Source organism: Orcinus orca, chromosome 11 (assembly GCF_937001465.1).
Source record: "Orcinus orca chromosome 11, mOrcOrc1.1, whole genome shotgun sequence".
Classification (NCBI taxonomy): domain Eukaryota; kingdom Metazoa; phylum Chordata; class Mammalia; order Artiodactyla; family Delphinidae; genus Orcinus; species Orcinus orca.
Window position 1 is genome coordinate 21,770,837 of NC_064569.1, and position 20,759 is coordinate 21,791,595.

General features: G+C 37.3%; 1 protein-coding gene across 3 annotated transcripts in view; it reads right to left on the reverse strand.

Moving 5' to 3' along the window:
* ITPR2 (inositol 1,4,5-trisphosphate receptor type 2) overlaps positions 1 to 20,759 on the reverse strand; it is a 523,758-nt gene that overhangs the window by 289,992 nt on the left and 213,007 nt on the right. For all 3 annotated transcript variants that reach the window (XR_004483814.2, XM_033430221.2, XM_004270904.3), the window contains 3 exons: positions 16,067 to 16,124; positions 14,466 to 14,631; positions 13,232 to 13,405 (listed from right to left, as the gene is read on the reverse strand). Coding sequence is in view for 2 of the 3 variants with exons in the window: in XM_033430221.2 (XP_033286112.1) it covers positions 13,232 to 13,405; positions 14,466 to 14,631; positions 16,067 to 16,124 (398 nt within the window). In the remaining variant the exon portion in view is untranslated. The remainder of the gene's footprint in view (positions 1 to 13,231; positions 13,406 to 14,465; positions 14,632 to 16,066; positions 16,125 to 20,759) is intronic.

Here is a 20,759-nt window from a genome sequence, read left to right on the forward strand (position 1 = left end):
GATTCATGTTATCAAAATTAGCAGATTATAATTAAAGAAAAATAACAATCTTGACAGATGCATAAACTGCATTTAATAGAAGTCAACAACCATAGTAAAAATTAGCACACGAAAAACAGAAAGGAATTTCCTCAATTGGTAAAAGGTATCTACAAAAAAAAAAGTACCATAAAACTATATTCAATAGTGAAATATTAAAATTATTCCCTTTAAAATCAGAAGCAAAACAAGGATACCCATTATCACCACATCTATTCACCATTGTACTGCAAAACCTTACCAACACAATAAAGCAAGAAAAAAAGAAATAATAGATGAAAAGATAGTGTTCGAGTTTGAATTATAGCATCACCATGACTTTATGTCAAAAATATTTTTAACCTTAGGTAGCTATACATGAATTGGTAGGACCTAACTACCTGCGCACACAGAATTTAGCTTAATCTAAACTGGAAGAGGAAGTGAAATGTCCAATAAACATATAAAAACATGCTCAACCTCGTAATAATCTAGCAAAATGAAAATCACAACAGGGATAATATACCAAACACACCCAATTATCAAAAATGGAAAAGTGAGGGCTTCCCTGGTGGCGCAGTGGTTGACAGTCCGCCTGTCGATGAGGGGGACACGGGTTCGTGCCCCGGTCCTGGAGGATCCCACATGCCGCGGAGCGGCTGGGCCTGTGAGCCGTGGCCGCTGGGCCTGCGCGTCCGGAGCCTGTGCTTTACGGCGGGAGAGGCCGCAGTGGTGAGAGGCCCGCGTACCGCAAAAAAAAAAAAAAAAAAGAAGAAAAATGGAAAAGCGAGAAAACCAGTAGTCATCAGGATGGGGAACCACAGAAACTCTTATACACCCTGGAGGGAGTATCATTTGGTCTTTGGAAAACAACTGGCATTATTTGGTAAAGGTAAACATACCAGATATTAACACCTAAATATATATCCTGAAGGGGCGCTTAAACATGTGCATCAGGTGACATTAAAAAGTTTTTTAAGCTCCTTTTGGTAGCAAATTTTCTTTTAAAACTGTAGCAAATTTTCTTTAAAACGTTCTTCTAAAACGTTTCTTTTAGATATGTAAAGAACATAAAATGTCCATCAACAGTTTACTAGATAAACATGTGCATAAAATGTAATAATGTATATTAGAGAAAATGAATAAGTCATCGCTATACAACAACAAAGATGGAGGACAAAACATATCTAAAACAGACTAAGTGAAATACTTTTCATTTTGTTAAATGTTTTAAAAATATAGATACACATGGTAAAACAGTTAAGAGAAGCAAGGAAATTATTAACATGAACTCATGATAATGGTTTCCTCTGGGATATAGGGATGGACCACAGAGACTTCTTATTGGTACTATTCTATTTCTTAAGCAATACATTAATTTCAACAGAATGTTCTACCTCGGGAGGTATTTAATTTCCCATCACAGAAGTTTGTTTTATTTTAAGAAATATCTCACTTAGGTGACCTATTTAGAGAGAGAACAAATACTACACAGGAAATAGACCCTACAAGTATCTTTTAATTTAAGAAGTATCTTTTAAGATTTCATAATTCTATATGCATCATAGTAAACAGCACACTGTGTTGCACATGAAAACCAATAATAATTATAACAAGCATTCACTGACTGTGGACTTTTGGCAGACACCGACATCCTTTCTTCCTTCTTGCCAGCAGATTTTGATTTCGTTTATCCTTCCCCCACGTAACTCAGGGGAGAGTATCCTAGCCTGCAGAGCATCTTTTATTTAGTCTAAGCTAATCTTATAGTCCAGTGGTTTAGAGGTAAACATGTGGTTGCTTTGGCCAAGGAGACATGAGATAGAATCTACTAAGGGGCGCCTGGGAAAGGTTTACTTGCTCCTAAACAGGAGACTTAGAAAAGCACAGATATTCTTTTGTGACAGTGTTGTGATGTCTAGGATGCTGCTGTCGTGATGCAATCATGGGAAAGATCAGTCTCAGAAGTGGTCCATGATGATTGCATTGAGACAATAAATTAATTAAAACTGGAGCCTCACTTCTTGACTTGTTAGTAGATAATATGTCACCTTGTTGTTTATATTTTCCCACTGAAGCCATATTAACTGACACACCACATGCACAGAGTTTGCTCATTTAATCTTCACAGTAATCATATGAGCTAAGTACCATTATTAAGTCCATTGAACAGACAATGAAAATAAAACTGAAAGAATTAAAATAAGTTGCCCAAAGTCATACATACAGTTAGTGACTGTATACAGCTTTAGACTCTAAAACCTATACTCTTGATACACTATCCATTCAAGGCCATCTTCCTGTGGCTATGAGGGCTGAAAAGAAAATCCCAATAGATCTGAGGGTTCTGTTATCTGGCCACAAGCTTCTAAGGTATGCGTCAGTGGTGGTGGCAGCAGCAGTGTTGGCATTAGCCGAAGCAGCTTCTTCACCTCTGAATCATTGCTATGATTGTTTGACGCTGAAATCAATAGTCCAGTGGCAGCCTCTAAACTGTATTCCTCCAGACTGTTCAAAAATTTAATTCCTTGTATTAAATCACTTCCTGCTTTAAGTACCCAAAATTATTACCATTTGCTGAACTGATAAATCCTGAAGTCAACAAATAAATAAATACATTTCAGCTTCACTGACTTGTATTCGTCTGAAGTCCCTAGAAAAATAGTTTTATAGCCCACATGTAATGCAGTTTTATCTTTAATAAGATGACTACCCTCAGATGACTTATTCATCTTCTTTCTCACATCAATACAAACTGTTAATTAAACTGCTATGAGGATGCCATTGATATACACTATAAAAGAGGTTCTTTCTCCACTTTCCCTCATGACTGGGAACTTAAACTGCAGACCAGTGACTAACATCCTTCATGGAACATCTCACCTCTACTCTTCGGTGATTTTTGGGGGCAAACTTTTACAAACGCATACTGCATTTTGCTGAAGTTTAGAGCTGTTCTATATTAAAATAAAAGAATTAAATGTTCTGAAAGGGGAAGCAACATTACATTTATCCTCTAGAATATTTACAAAATATGTATTTGTAAAAGAAAGAGGTATTCTAACTTCGTGAAAGCGTAATACATCTCTAAATAACAAAGTATTATATCAGAAAGTGCAATTTTACATTAAAGAGCCTGGAACTTATCATCAAAAAGACCTGAGTTAAAATCACATAGAGCTTCTTGACAATGAGAAAACACTTGGGTTTTCTCAATTTCAGTTGGTTCATGCTCAGAAACGTGATGTTTATAACTATCTCCAAAGTTTGTTGTAACATTTTAAAAGATATACCATGCATGACAGTGTCGGCTACAGGAGTTGGTGTACAGCAAATACTAAATAAACGTTGAAATTTCTCTTATTTCTTAAATATACCATGGAAGAACTCTATTTTAACCAAAAAAATAAATAAATAAGTAAAAGCTTTAGATATTCTACATTCTACTAACTTACAACATAAAATCACAGAAACAGTCCCTAAAGAATTAAGTCAAAACTGTTGTGCAGATCAGTGATAATTAGTCCTGAGACAAGTAGAAAGTAGTTACCCACCGCTGAATTTCCCTTTGGAACTTTTTAACATTTTGATGACTCTAATTACCTCCCCCTCCCACTAATTACCTCTGCTCATCACCCTGCACTACAAAATATTTTAGGTATTCCAAGAAACAGAAGACTCGGGGTAGGTAAACCTCTCTAAATAGTAACAGTTTATAATCCTGCAGATTAAAATAAGAGCTAAGGAGGACCTTCAAGATGGCAGAGAAGTAAGACACGGAGATCACCTTCCTCCCCACAAATACATCAGAAATACATCTACATGTGGAACAACTCCTACAGAACACCTGCTGAATGCTGGCAGAAGACCTCAGACCTCCCAAAAGGCAAGAAACTACCCCATGTACCTGGGTAGGGTAAAAGAAAAACAGAGACAAAAGAATAGGGACAGAACCTGCACCTCTGGGAGTGAGCTGTGAAGGAGGAAAAGTTTCCACACACTAGGAAGTCCCTTCACTGGCGGAGACAGGGGGTGGGTGGAGGGGAAGCTTCGGAGCCACAGAGGAGAGCACAGCCACAGGGGTGTGGAGGGCAAAGCAGAGAGATTCCCACACAGAGGATCGCCACCAACCAGGACGCACCAGCCTAAGATGCTTGTCTGCTCACCGCTGGGGCGGGTGGGGCCTGAGAGCTGAGGCTCAGGCTTTGGAGCTCAGATCCCAGAGACAGGGCTGGGGTTGGCTGTGTGAACACAGCCTGAAGGGGGCTAGTGCGCCACAGATAGCCGGGAGTCTGGAAAAAAGTCTAGAACTGCCTAAGAGGCAAGAGACCACTATTTCAGGGTGCACGAGGAGAGGGGATTCAGAGCACCACCTAAACAGCTCCGGAGACGGGCATGAGACGTTGCTATCAGCTTGGACTCTAGAGATGGGCATGGTATGCTAACACTGCTGCTGCAGCCACCAAGAAGCCTGTGGGCGAGCACAGGTCACTATACACAGCTCCCCTCCTGGGAGCCTGTACAGCCCGCCACTGCCAGGGTCCCGTGATCCAGGGACCTCTTCCCCAGGAGAACACACAGCGCGCCTCAGGCTGTTGCAATGTCACACTGGCCTCTGCCACCACAGCCTCGCCCCACATTCTGTAGCCCTCTCTCCTGAGTGAGCCTGAGTGAGCCAGAGCCCCCTAATCAGCCACTCCTTTAACCCCGTCCTGTCTGGGTGGAGACGTACATGCAGAGGTGGGGCCAATTCCAAAGCTGAACCCCAGGAGCTGTGCGAACAAAGGAGAGAAAGGGAAATCTCTCCCAGAAGCCTCAAGAGCAGTGGATTAAATCTCCACAATCAACTTGATGTACCTGCATCTGTGGAATACATGAATAGACAACAAATCATCCCAAAACTGAGGCGGTAGACTTTGGAAGCAACTGTAGACTTGGGGTTTGCTGTATGCGACAGACTATCTTCTGATTTACATGCTTATCTTAGTTTAGTTTTTAGTGCTTCTTATCATTGGTGGATTTGTTCTTGATTTCACTGCTCTCTTCTTTTTTTGTTTTAAGTACTTCTTTTATTTTAATAATATGTTTTTTTATTTTTTATTTTAATAACTTTATTTTATTTTATTTTTCTTCATTTATATTTTTTCTCCCTTTTCTCCTGAGCTGTGTGGGTGACAGGCTCTTGGTGCTCCGCTTGGGTGTCAGGCCTGAGCCTCTGAGGTGGGAGAGATGAGATCAGGACATTGGACCACCAGAGACCTCCTGGATCCTGTAATATCAATCTGGAGAGCTCTTCCAGAGGTCTCCGTCTCAATGCTAAGACCCAGCTCCACTCAACAACCAGCAAGCGACAGTGCTGGATACCCCATGCCACACAAGTACCAAGACAGGAACACAACCCTACCCATTAGCACAGAGGCTACCTAAAATCATACTAGGTTCACAGACACCCCAAAACACACCATTGGACATGGTCTTGCCCACCAGAAAAAGAGGATCCAGACTCATCCACGAGAAAACAGCCACCAGGCCCCTCCACCAGGAAGCCTACACAACCCATAGAACCTACCTTACCCACTGGGGACAGACACCAAAAAAAACGGCAACTATGAACCTGCAGCCTGTGAAAGGGAGACCCCAAACACAGTGAGTTGAGCAAAATGATAAGACAGAGAAATATAAAGCAGATGAAGAAGCAAGGTAAAAACCTACCAGGCCAAACAAATGAAGAGGAAATAGGCAGTCTACCTGAAAAAGAATTCAGAATAATGATAGTAAAGATGATCCAAAATCTTAGAAATAGAAGAGAGAAAATACAAGAAACACTTAACAAGGACCTAGCAGAAATAAAGAGCAAACAGACAGTGATGAACAACACAATAAATGAAATTAAAAATTCTCTAGAAGGAATCAATAGCAGAATAACTGAGGCCGAAGAACAGAAAAGTGACCTGGAAGATAAAATAGTGGAAATAACTACCACAGAGCAGAATAAAGAAAAAACAATGAAAATAATTGAGGACAGTCTCAGAGACCTCTGGGAAAAACATTAAACGCATGAACATTCGAATTATAGAGGTCCCAGAAAAAGAAGAGGGAAAAAAAGGGACTGAGAAAATATCTGAAGAGATTATACTTGAAAACTTCCCTAATATGGGAAAGGAAATAGTCAGTCAAGTCCAGGAACCGCAGAGAGTCCCATACAGGATAAATGCAATGAGAAACACGGCAAGACACATATTAATCAAACTATCAAAAATTAAACACAAAGAAAAAATACTAAAAGCGGTAACAGAAAAACAACAAATAAATTACAAGGGAATCCCCATAATGTTAACAGCTGATCTTTCAGCAGAAACTCTGCAACCCAGAAGGGAGTGGCAGGACATATTTAAAGTGATGAAAGGGAAAAAATTACAACCAAGATTACTCTACCCAGAAAGGATCTCATTCAGATTCGACAGAGAAATTAAAACCTTTAAAGACAAGCAAAAGCTAAGAGAATTCAGCACCACCAAACGAGCTTTACAGCAAATGCTAAAGGAACTTCTCTATGCAGGAAACACAATAGAAGGAAGAGATCTATAATCACAAGCCCAAAACAACTAAGAAAATGGAAAGAGGAATATACATATCAATAACTATCTAAAATATAAATGGGTAAAATACTCCAACCAAAAGATATACACTGGCTGAATGGATACAAAAACAAGACCCTTATATATGCTGTCTACAACAGGCCCACTTCAGACCTAGGGACATGCACAGACTGAAAGTGAGGGGATGGTAAAAGATATTCCATGCAAATGGAAATCAAAACAAAGCTGGAGTAGCAATTCTCATATCAGACAAAATAGACTTTAAAATAAAGACAATCACAAGAGACAAAGAAGAACACTACATAATGATCAAGGGATCAATCCAAGAAGAAGATATAACAATTATAAATATTTATGCATCAAACATAGGAGCACCTCAATACATAAGGCAACTGCTAACAGCTCTAAAAGAGGAAATCGACAGTAACACAATAATAGTAGGGGACTTAAAACCCCTCTTTCACCAATGGACAGATCAACCAAAATGAAAATAAATAATGAAACACAAGCTTTAAATGACACATTAAACAAGATGGACTTAATTGATATTTATAGGACATTCCATCCAAAAACAACAGAATAAACTTTCCTCTCAAGTGCTCATGGAACATTCTCCAGGATAGATTATATCTTAGGTCACAAATCAAGCCTTTGTAAATTTAAGAAAACTGACATCTTATCAAGTATCTTTTCCAACCACAATGCTATGAGACTAGATATCAATTACAGGAAAAAAACTGTACCGACACAAGCCTCTTAGATAGCCTCATCCACCAAAGGGCAGACAGCAGAAGCAAGAAGAATTAAAATCCTGCAGCCTGTGGAACAAAAACCACATTCACAGAAAGAGAGACAAGCTGAAAAGGCAGAGGGCTATGTACCAGATGAAGGAACAAGACAAAACCCCAGAAAAACAACTAAATGAAGTGGACATAGGCAACCTTCCAGAAAAAGAATTCAGAATAATGATACTGAACATGATCCAGGACCTCAGAAAAAAAATGGAGGCAAATATCAAGAAGATGCAAGAAATGTTTAACAAAGACCCAGAAGAATTAAAGAACAAACAAACAGAGATGAACAATACAATAACTGAAATGAAAAACACACTAGAAAGAATCAATAACAGAATAACGGAGGCAGAAGAACAGATAAGTGACCTGGCAGACAGAATGGTGGAATTCACTGCTATGGAACAGAGTAAAGAAAAAAGGATGAAAAGAAATGAAGACAGCCTGAGAGACCTCTGGGACAACATTAAACGCAACAAAATTCGCAATATAGGGGTCCCAGAAGAAGAGAGAGAGAAAGGACCAGAGAAAATATCTGAAGAGATTGTAGTCGAAAACATCCCTAACATGGGAAAGGAAATAGCCACCCAAGTCCAGGAAGCACAGAGTCTCATACAGGATAAACCCAAGGAGAAACATGCCGAGACACATAGTAATCAAATTGGCAAAATTTAAAAACAAAGAAAAACTATTGAAAGCAAAAGGGAAAAATGACAAATAACAAACAAGGGAACTTCCATAAGGTTAACAGCTGATTTCTCATCAGCAGATACTCTACAAGCTGGAAGGGAGTGGCATAATATACTTAAAGTGATGAAAGGGAGAAACTACATCCAAGATTACTCTAACCAGCAAGGATCTCAATCAGATTCGATGAAGAAATCAAAAGCTTTACAGACAAGCAAAAGCTAAGAGAATTCAGGACCACCAAACGAGCTCTACAACAAATGCTAAAGGAACTTCTCTAAGTGGCAAACACAAGAGAAGAAAAGGACCTACAAAAACAAACCCAAAACAATTAAGAAAATGGTCATAGGAACATACATATCAATAATTACCTTAAATGTGAATGGATTAAATGCTCCAACCAAAAGACGCAGGCTTACTGAATGGATACAAAAACAGGACCCATATATATGCTGTCTACAACAAACCCACGTCAGATGTAGGGAAACATACAGACTGAAAGTGAGGGGATGGAAAAAGATATTCCATGCAAATGGAAATCAAAAGAAAGCTGGAGGAGCAATATTCATATCAGATAAAAGAGATTTTAAAATAAAGAATGTTACAAGAGACAAGGAAGGACACTACATAATGATCAGGGGATCAATCCAAGAAGAAGATATAACAATTATAAATATATATGCACCCAACATAGGAGCACCTCAATACATAAGGCAACTGCTAACAGCTCTAAAAGAGGAAATCGACAGTAACACAGTAATAGTGGGAGACTTTAACACCTCACATACACCAATGGACAGATCATCCAAACAGAAAATTAATAAGGAAACAGAAGCTTTAAATGAGACAACAGACCAGATAGATTTAACTGATATTTATAGGACATCCCATCCAAAAACAGCAGATTACACTTTCTTCTCAAGTGTGCACGGAACATTCTGCAGGACAGATCACATCTTGGGTCACAAATCAAGCCTCAGTAAATTTAAGAAAATGGAAATCATATCAAGCATCTTTTCTGACAACAGCACTATGAGATTAGAAATTACAGGGAAAAAAACATAAAAAACACAAACACATGGAGGCTAAACAATACGTTACTGAATAACCAAGAGATCACTGAAGAAATCAAAAAGTACCTGAGACAAATGACAATGAAAACACGATGATCCAAAACCTATGGGATTCAGCAAAAGCAGTTCTAAGAGGGAAGTTTATGGCATACAAGTCTACCTCAAGAAACAAGACAAATCTCAAATAAACAATCTAACCGTACACCTAAAGGAACCAGAGAAAGAAGAACAAACAAAACCCAAAGTTAGCAGAAGGAACGATATCATAAAGATCAGATCAGAAATAAATGAAACAGAAACAAAGAAAACAATAGCAGAGATAATAAAACTAAATCCTGGTTCTTTGATAAGATAAACAAAATTGATAAACCATTAGCCAGACTCATCAAGAAAAAGAGGGAGAGAACTCGAATAATATTAGAAATGAAAAAGGAGAAATTACAAAAAACGCCATAGAAATACAAAGCATCCTAAGAGACTACTACAAGCAACTCTATGCCCCAAAAATGGACAACCTGGAAGAAATGGACAAATTCTTAGGAACGTATAACCTTCAAAGACTGAACCAGGAAGAAACAGAAAATATGAACACACCAATCACAAGTAATGAAATTGAAACTGTGATAAAAATCTTCAAACAAACAAAAGTCCAGGACCAGATGGATTCACAGGTGAATTCTATCAAACATTTAGAGAAGAGCTAACACACATCCTTCTCAAACTCTTCCAAAAAATTGCAGAGGAAGGAACACTCCCAAACTCATTCTGTGAGGCCACCATCACCCTGATACCAAAACCAGACAAAGATACTACAAAAAAAGAAAATTACAGACCAATAACACTCATGAATATAGACGAAAAAAGACTCAACAAAATACTAGCAAACAGAATCCAACAACACATTAAAAGGATCATACACCATGATCAACTGGGATTTATCCCAGGGATGCAAGGATCCGTCCATATACACAAATCAATCAATGTGATACACCATATTAACAAATTGAAGAATAAAAACTATATGATCACCTCAATAGATGCAGAAAAAGCTTTCGACAAAATTCAAAACACAATTATGATAAAATCTCTCCAGAAAGTGGGCATAGAGGAAACCTACCTCAACATAATAAGGCCATATACGACAAACCCACAGCAAACATCATTCTCCATGGTGAAAAACTGAAAGCATTTTCTCTAAGATCAGGAATAAGACAAGGATATCCACCCTCACCACTATTATTCGACATAGTTTTGGAAGTCCTAGCCACAGCAATCAGAGAAGAAAAAGAAATAAAAGGAACACAAATTGGAAAACAAGAAGTAAAACTGTCACTGTTTGCAGATGACATGACACTATACATAGAAAATCCTAAAAATGCCACCAGAAAACTACTAGAGCTAATCAATGAATTTGGTCAAGTTGCAGGATACAAAATTAATGCACAGAAATCTCTTGCATTCCTATACACTAATGATGAAAAATCTGAAAGAGAAATTAAGGAAACACTCCCATTTACAACTGCAACAAAAATAATATAATACCTAGCAATAAACCTATCTAGGGAGACTAAAGACCTTTATGCAGAAAACTATAATACACTGATGAAAGAAATTAAAAATGATACCAACAGATGGAGAGATATACTATGTTTTTGGACTGGAAGAATCAACATTGTGAAAATGACTATACTACCCAAAGCAATCTACAGATTCAATGTGATCCCTATAAAACTACCATTGGCATTTTTCACAGAACTAGAACAAAAAATTTCACAATTTGTATGGAAACACAAAAGACCCCGAATAGCCAAAGCAATCTTGAGAAAGAAAAACGGAGCTGGAGGAGTCAGGCTCTGGGACCTCAGACTATAGTTCAAAGCTACAGTAATCAGGACAGTATGGTACTGCCACAAAAACAGAAGTATAGATCAATGGAACAGGGTACAAAACCCAGAGATAAATCAGCACACGTATGGTCACCTTATCTTTAATAAAGGAGGCAAGAATATACAATGGAGTAAAGACAGCCTCTTCAATAAGTGGTGCTGGGAAAATTGGACAGCTACATGTAAAAGAATCAAATTAGAATACTCCCTAACACCATACACAAAAATAAGCTCAAAATGGAATTAAAGACCTAAATGTAAGCCCAGACACTATAAAAACTCTTAGAGGAAAACATAGGCAGAACACTCTATGACAAATCACAGCAAAATCCTTTTTGACCCACTTCCTACAAAAATGGAAATAAAAACAAAAATAAAGAAATGGGACCTAATGAAACTTCAAAGCTTTTGCACAGCAAAGGAAACCATAAACGAGACCAAAAGACAACCCTCAGAATGGGAGAAAATATTTGCAAATGAAGCAACTGACAATAGATTAATCTCCAAAATTTACAAGCAGCTCATTAAGCTCAATATCAAAAAAACAAACAACCCAATCCAAAAATGAGCAGAAGACCTAAATAGACATTTCTTCAAAGAAGATATACAGACTGCCAACAAGCACATGAAAGAATGCTCAACATCTTTAATCATTAGAGAAATGCAAATCAAAACTACAATGAGATATCATCTCACACCAGTCAGAATGGCCATCATCAAACAATCTACAAATGATAAATGCTGGAGAGGGTGTGGAAAAAAGGGAACCCTCTTGCACTGTTGGTGGGAATGTAAATTGACACAGCCACTATGGAGAATAGTATGCAGGTTTCTTCAAAAACTAAAAATAGAACTACCATACATCCCTGCAATCCCAATACCTGGCATACACCCTGAGAAAACCATAACTCAAAAAGAGTCATGTACCACAATGTTCACTGCAGCTCTATTTACAATAGCCAGGACGTGGAAGCAACCTAAGTGTCCATCGACAGATGAATGGATAAAGAAGATGTGGCATATATATACAATGGAATATTACTCAGCCACAGAAAGAAACCAAATTGGGTTATTTGTAGTGAGGTGGTTGGACCTAGAGTCTGTCACACAGAGTGAGGTAAGTCAGAAAGAGAAATACAAATACTGTACGTGAACATCCTATACCTGGAACATAAAAAAAAAAAAAAAAATGGTTCTGAAGAACCTAGGGGCAGAACAGGAATAAAGACGCAGATGCAGAGAATGGGCTTGAGGACATGGGGAGGGGGAAGGATAGCTGGGACAAAGTGAGAGAGTGTCATGGACATATATACACTACCAAATGTAAGGTAGATAGCTAGTGGGAAGCCACATAGCACAGGGAAATCAGTGTGGTGCTTTGTGTCCACCTAGAGGGGTGGGATAGGGAGGGTGGGAGGGAGACGCAAGAGGGAGGGGATATGGGGATTATGTATACATATAGCTGATTCACTTTGTTATACAGCAGCAACTAAGACAACAATGTAAAACAATTATACTCCAATAAAGATGTTAAATAAAATAAAATAAAATAACAACTAAATAAAACACTAGAGAGGTATTTAAGAAACTCAATACATTATCTTTATACTGTTGGCACTAGTCTACTAAAACACTGCTTAAAAATTTTTATGGTTTATTTAGTATTTAGTGAAATCTGAAAACAGCAACTAATTAACCTACTGAAAATTAAAACCAATATAACAGAGGATTTATGATCAGTGTCTTACTATTCTGTAGATGAAACAGATTTGGGGGATTTTCATGTTGGTAATAAAGCATATTGTCCATCCATTGGGTATTTTTACATATTTATAAGGTTATTCAATAATAAAAGGAATGATTTATAGGTTGCCAATAAAAAGCCACCATGAATGGTAGAAACAAAAATTCCCCTCTCTGTACAGGTCTCAGCTTAGGACCTATTCCTCTTTTTCTCCACCTCACTCCCTCCTACTGTCCTGATTCCTGGCTTATAGGATTTACAGTGGGAAGGAGGAAGAGTGAAAAAGTAGTCAGATGAGGTAACAAGTGAGAGCAATTGACAAGAATTAACCAAAGTACAAATTTATGCAGATATTTGACTTGGCAAATGGAAATTTTATGCTGATTTAAAAGATATTGTTTGGATTATTTCAAAATAGATCTTGAAAACAGACCTCAATTGGCTCTTCACCACCTTTTACTTGATTTTCACCCATTTCTCCATTCTCATAGCTGCTGCTCTTCTCAACCCATAACTCGGATTTTTCTACAGTTAGTCGAAGCTGGTCTAGGTCTGCCTTGATTTGCTTGTAGTTATCTACGTCCTGATTGGACACCAGTAACTGTACCTGGAAACAGAATTGCAATCCTTAGTTTACTTAACTTACTTATGGAATTTCCTTTATTCCTATTTCATTTATGTCAAAAATCCCAAGTCTTTTTAATATATTTGCCCCTCAGTTGAAGTTTAGTATTTCTAGAATATTTATGAATATTTTATAAATATTTACATATATTTTACATATTTTAGATGTATATTGATCATGAAAATTCCCCTGAAAGTATCTGTGAACTCTACTCAATATATTCACGTGTTATGAAGAATTATACATATAAAAAAGTGAGCCCTAGCAAAGCTTTTTAAAGTGTTAAAGAGTAATTTAAAATAAGAGATACCCTAACTCTAATTTTACTGCTAAAGTTAATTTTTCTGAGACTCTCTCTATTTGAAAAGAGGTAGAAGCATAAAAACAAGTGGAAGAAAACAGTGATACAGTCTAAACCTAAATGTATATGTATTGTGTGACATTTACAAATATATGAATAATTATCTGTATTTACATAATTACTCTTTTAATTATTTCATATTGTAACATACCCTTGTAAAACTTCCTAATGAAGATCAATGCTCTATTAAATAAATATTAGTGAAATACATGTAAGCCCTGAGATATTTCTCATTAATGGTCTCAAGATTGATATCATTCAAAGACAACAAAGAAAAAGATTAGCTCCATCACAATTCCTTTCTTTTGGATTTCTACATTTTTTCAATCACGACATTTATTTCAGTGCATTACCCAAATTTACCAGTAAAATCTGGGGTCAAAATAACAGCTCTGGCAACAAAATTCCTAATATGGTTTTATCTCCCAGTGCCCTCCTAAATTTTAGTGCCTGTCATTTACATTAAAGATATTAACTGAAAAATCACTTGTGGGGATCTCTTTCTAAAATAGATCAAGTCTTGGCCTAAGACAAGGCCATATCTATCTTTAAAAATAGAAAGTGTTCCCAGGGAAAGCTGCACAGTCTCATTAACTCTGCAACCATGAAGTCAGGTTGGATGTTATAAACAATATTTTCAGATCCTCTGCTATGGAACTACTGAGGGCTACTGAATCTCACCTGTTTAAATGCCTGTAAAACTTCCGCTCTCTGGCTGAAGTGCTTGAACAGCAGCTGCAGGGCTCCTGATAGCAAAGGAGGGTAGTCATGCATGATCAGATGAATGAGGACCCGTAAAAATGTCCTGCCTCCTTCATCATCAAGTTGAACTGGATTTTTTTCCTTTCTATAAAACCAAGAATTATTCTAAAATAACTTATATTTACATAAAATTTAGTCAGAAGTGGTTAAAATTGTGTGTACATCCTCAGTTATCACCCACCCACCCCGCCAAAAAAAACTGGAAAGTATAAAGGAAGAAATGTTTACTCTTTTTTGGCCTCAGGTAACTAATGAGGAAACAAAACATAGAGAAAACTTGTGTTTGTCCATGACAGTAGGGGTGACCTAAGTCCCAGTTTGTCCAAGACTGAGGGGGTTCCCAAGATAGGCGACTTTGAGTCATTGCACTGGGAAAGTAGCAGGCAAACCGGGATGATTTGGTCATCTAGGCAAAGACAAAAGATAGAATCTGAATCAATCCTGAAGCGTTTATTGAGAAGACATACTTGGCTGGATGTACATCAAGGACTGAACTTCCCCAGAGTCCAAAAACCTCTCCACGACAGGTGGTGAGGCACGGGGAAGGCAGTGCTCGTGCACACAGGCACACAGGCATCACCAGAGCAACTCTGCGAGTTTGGTGTATCCGGACTCTGAGCAAGATTCCCCTGATAAAAAGTCCACTTATTTTAAGATGAAAATCATACACTGGTTTATTCTCTCTTCTCGGGAATAATGAAATACTTGAATAGGAAAACACAGCAACAATAACAACAGCAAAAACTGGCAAAACAATATAAAAACAAACTTAAACCAAATGTTCACTAGAGATAAAAATCCTTTTGGGTTCCCCTGATTCCTCATTCTTGTCTTTCTTTCTAACCAAAGAAAATGCAGTGCCTTAGTACAGAAATTTGTTTAGGTACTCATGGCAAATCTATGATAAAAATGAATGCCAGAAACTCAATAATTTGTAGCTCAGACATTTTACGGTTTTGACTTTTCTTTTTGACTATTACTTTCATTTATGGGAAAAAAAGAAACAACCTAAAAACAGTGAGTAGCAGGGCACCTGACAGCAAAGGAGAATAGTCATGTCAGAGATGTTTCATTTTCTTTAATCATGGATACTTCCAATTGGCAGAAAATAGCGTTATTTCTCACTTATAAAGTTAATGATAACGTTGAAAGAAGTTACTTTCTTGCCTCCAATTTCTCAGATTTGGGGAAGCAACGTTTTGCAAGAGGAAGCAATATTCATACCAGGAAACTTAAAGGGCGTTCGTGTGCTATCATTATTTGAGGAAAGAAAAGCAAAGAATTCAGGGGAAAGTTCAATACACTGAACTCATGTCTCCTGTCTTTTTTTTACCTGACCTAAAGAAAAGCTATGCTTTCTCTTCTACAGTAAATTAGCAGCTTCATTTATGGCAGAAATTATGTTGGCAACGATAAAGGATCTAAAATTAAATAGATATAGCGAAGTGAACGATAAAGTGTCAATAAAATTCTAAGTAAAATCTTATTTACAAGAAAAAGACACATAAATGTTACTGTACCTTCCAGCAAACATAGTTTCTGCCTGAGCTGCAATTTCATCTATGTCAGGAACAACAGCTGCAAAGACAAATGGTAAAATCCATTCTTTATCATTTTATAATCAGGAGTCCCAATATTTATGATAATATTAGCTTACCTAAAAATACTTTTGTCTTAATTTCTTTATGCCACCAAAAGTCAATTAACACTTTAAAGAAGTCACAATACAGTTCCCCTTATCGGTCAATATGTTAAATTGAAGTTTACATTTTAAAATATATATTGTTATAGTCAAAGATACATTTAAAAGATCAGAAAGGACCATTTACAAACTTTCCACATCTATATAAGTATGTATGTGTGTGTATATACATATATCAGCTACACATACACCTATATACACACATTTAATTTAAATGGGTAATGACATGGAAGGATAATATTTTTTAAAGAATCACAGTATACCTATAAGGAACCTTGTTACTACATGGTACTTCCAAACATGATCTTTTAACCTAAGCTTACTTCTATAAATCCGTCCCTTCTTCTTCTGGGACAGGGTATTTGATTTCTTTTTTTTTTTAATGTGAACCAATCATGATTCTTCACTCATCTCCAACAATAACATTTTGAAAATATCTACGATAAGTACACAATTTATTTCTCACCTCCAAAAGTATGAAAAGAAAACAGAGCAAGACATAAAAAGGCAAAAAGAATTCTTCCCAGAATGCTACCTCTAATGAATACAACCAATTTAAGAGATCAGGTAAATCAGAGAGAACTGGTTTTCTGGGGATGCCCCTAGACTTTCCCTCCCACACTTTTACTGACACTTAGAGCTCCTGTTTCCAGAAGTCTGGCTTCTGAAAGCCAATAATTCTTATGCTAGTGTCAATGCAACTGCCAGCAAGACTTTCTGGTTCTGCCCTAACATTCCTGGAAATAGCCCTTTGGAGTTCTACAGTTCTGGGAAGCATAAAAAAACCAACACTGTTGCAAATGTTCCAAGGAGACTTCTAGCTCAGGACAGCTTAACCCCTTCCATAGAGGCATGCTGCCTTTGGATGGTACCGATGAGTCGGACAGCAGGACATTTGGTTGAGCATCTACATTAACTACACACTTATAATCATTGACTCATTCCTATCAAATCGATAGATGCACAAAGAAGAGGAGGCTTCCTGATGTTATCACAGTGGTTGTGGTTAAAAGAAAGTATCATATCTGTGTACAAATCCTGCCCCAGCAAAAGAATTCTGTTAACTGGCTAATTCTTCAATACAACATAGTTTCCAACTTGCCATGACTGGCCTGATCTATCCAGAAAAATGGTAATTTAATATACCTTAGGTTTCATAAGGTACTTTCCAGAGTCACAAAATTTTTACAATAAATTTTATGCTCTTATGTCATTATGCTCCCACACTCACAGATAGAGTGGCTTCATTCTTACACATTTTAAATGTGAAAAACTGAAATATACTACCAATTTACAACCATGCAAGGAAATAGAGAATGAACGCATGCATACACACACACAATAAAGCCAACACCCACATCCAGACCATTGTGGGGAATGCCACGTCTTTTTTCTTGAGCGGGGTGATTCCTACAAAATACCTTTCCTCCTGAGAGCAGCATTTCGCACTATTCTTTGATCCAAGTCAAAAAAAGAAAACCAAAAAACCTTGGATTTTCACCAAAAGAGCATAATGCGTAAAAGATTCAGACTCTGAAACTAAAAGCTGGTTCTTTGAGAAGATAAACAAAATTGATAAACCATTAGCCAGACTCATCAAGAAAAAAAGAGAGAAGGCTCAAATCAATAGAATTACAAATGAAAAAGGAGATGTAACAACTGACACTGCAGAAATACAAAGGATCATGAGAGATTACTACAAGCAACTCTATGCCAATAAAATGGACAACCTGGAAAAATGGACAGATTCTTAGAAAAGCACAACCTTCCAAAACTGAACCAGGAAGAAACAGAAAATATAAACAGACCAATCAAAAGCACTGAAATTGAGACTGTAATTAAAAATCTTCCAACAGACAAAAGCCCAGGACCAAATGGCTTCACAGGCGAATTCTATCAAACATTTAGAGAAGAGCTAACACCTATCCTTCTCAAACTCTTCCAAAATATAGCAGAGCGAGGAACACTCCCAGACTCATTCTATGAGGCCACATCACTCTGATACCAAAACCAGACAAAGCTATCACAAAGAAAGAAAACTACAGGCCAATATCACTGATGAACATAGATGCAAAAATCCTCAACAAAATACTAGCAAACAGAATCCAACAGCACATTAAAAGGATCATACACCATGATCAAGCGGGGTTTATCCCAGGGATGCAAGGATCCTTCAATATACGCAAATCAGTCAATGTGATAAACCATACTAACAAACTGAAGGAGAAAAAACATATGATCATCTCTATAGATGCAGAAAAAGCTTTTGACAAAATTCAGCACACATTTATGATAAAAACCCTCCAGAAAGTAGGCATAGAGGGAACTTACCTCAACAAAATAAAGGCCATAGATGACAAACCCACAGCCAACATCGTTCTCAATGGTGAAAAACTGAAACCATTTCCACTAAGATCAGGAACAAGACACGGTTGCCCACTCTCACCACTCTTATTCAACATAGTTTTGGAAGTTTTAGCCACAGCAATCAGAGAAGAAAAAGAAATAAAAGGAGTCCAAATCAGAAAAGAAGAAGAAAAGCTGTCACTATTCACAGATGACATGATACTATACATAGAGAATCCTAAAGATGCTACCAGAAAACTACTAGAGTTAATCAAAGAATTTGGTAAAGTAGCAGGATACAAAATTAATGCACAGAAATCTCTGGCATTCCTATACACTAATGATGAAAAATCTGAAAGAGAAATTTAGGAAACGCTCCCATCTACCATTGCAACAAAAAGAATAAAATACCTAGGAAAAAATCTACCTAAGGAAACAAAAGACCTGTATGCAGAAAACTTTAAGACACTGATGAAAGAAATTAAAGATGATACCAACAGATGGAGAGATATACCATGTTCTTGGATTGGAAGAATCAACATTGTGAAAATGACTATAGTACCCAAAGCAATCTATAGATTCAATGCAATCCCTATCAAACTACCACTGGCATTTTTCACAGAACTAAACAAAAAAAGTCACAATTTGTATGGAAACACAAAAGACTCCGAACAGCCAAAGCAATCTTGAGAAAGAAAAACGGAGCTGGAGGAATCAGACTCCCAGATTTCATACTATACTACAAAGCTACAGTAATCAAGACAACATGGTACTGGCACAAAAACAGAAATATAGATCAATGGAACAGGATAGAAAGCCCAGAAATAAACCCATGCACATATGGTCAGCTTATCTTTGATAAAGGAGGTAAGAATATACAATGGAGAAAAGACAGCCTCTTCAATAAGTTGTGCTGGGAAAACTGGACAGCTACATGTAAAAGAATGAAATTAGAACACTCCTAACACCATACACAAAAATAAACTCAAAATGGATTAAAGACCTAAATGTAAGACCAGACACTATAAAACACTTAGAGGAAAACATAGGTAGAACATTCTATGACATAAATCACAGCAAGATCCTTTTTGACCTCCCTCCAGAGAAATGGAAATAAAAACAAAAATAAACAAATGGGAACTAATGAAACTTCAAAGCTTTTGCACAGCAAAGGAAACCATAAACAAGACCAAAAGACAACCCTCAGAATGGGAGAAAATATTTGCAAATGAAGCACCTGACAAAGGATTAATCTCCAAAATGTACAAGCAGCTCATGAAGCTCAATATCAAAAAAACAAACAACCCAATCCAAAAATGGACAGAAGACCTAAATAGACATTTCTCCAAAGAAGATATACAGATTACCAACAAGCACATGAAAGAATGTTCAACATCATTAATCATTAGAGAAATGCAAATCAAAACTACAATGAGATATCATCTCACACCAGTCAGAACCATCATCAAAAAATCTACAAACAATAAATGCTGGAGAGGGTGTGGAGAAAAGGGGACCCTCTTGCACTGTTGGTGAGAATGTGAATTGGTACAGCCACTATGGAGAACAGTATGGAGGCTCCTTAAAAAACTACAAATAGAATTACCCTACAGCCCAGCAATCCCACTACTGGGCATATACCCTGAGAAAACCATACTTCAAAAAGAGTCATGTACCACAGTGTTCATTGCAGCTCTATTTACAATAGCCAGGACATGGAAGCAGCCATAGTGTCCATTGACAGATGAATGGATAAAGAAGATGTGGCACATATATCCAATAGAATATTACTCAGTCATAAAAAGAAATGAAATTGAGCTATTTGTAGTGAGGTGGATGGACCTAGAGTCTGTCATACAGAGTGAAGTAAGTCAGAAAGAGGAAAACAAATACTGTATGCTAACACATATATGTGGAATCTAAAAAAAAAAAAAAAAATGGTCATGAAGAATCTAGGGGTAGGATGGAAATAAAGATGCAGACCTACTAGAGAATGGACCTGAGGACACGGGGAGGGGGAAGGGGAAGTGAGAAAGTGGCATGGACATATATACACTACCAAATGTAAAACCGATAGCTAGTGGGAAGCAGCCGCATAGTACAGGGAGATCAGCTCGGTGCTTTGTGAACACCTAGAGGGGTGGGATAGGGAGGGTGGGAGGGAG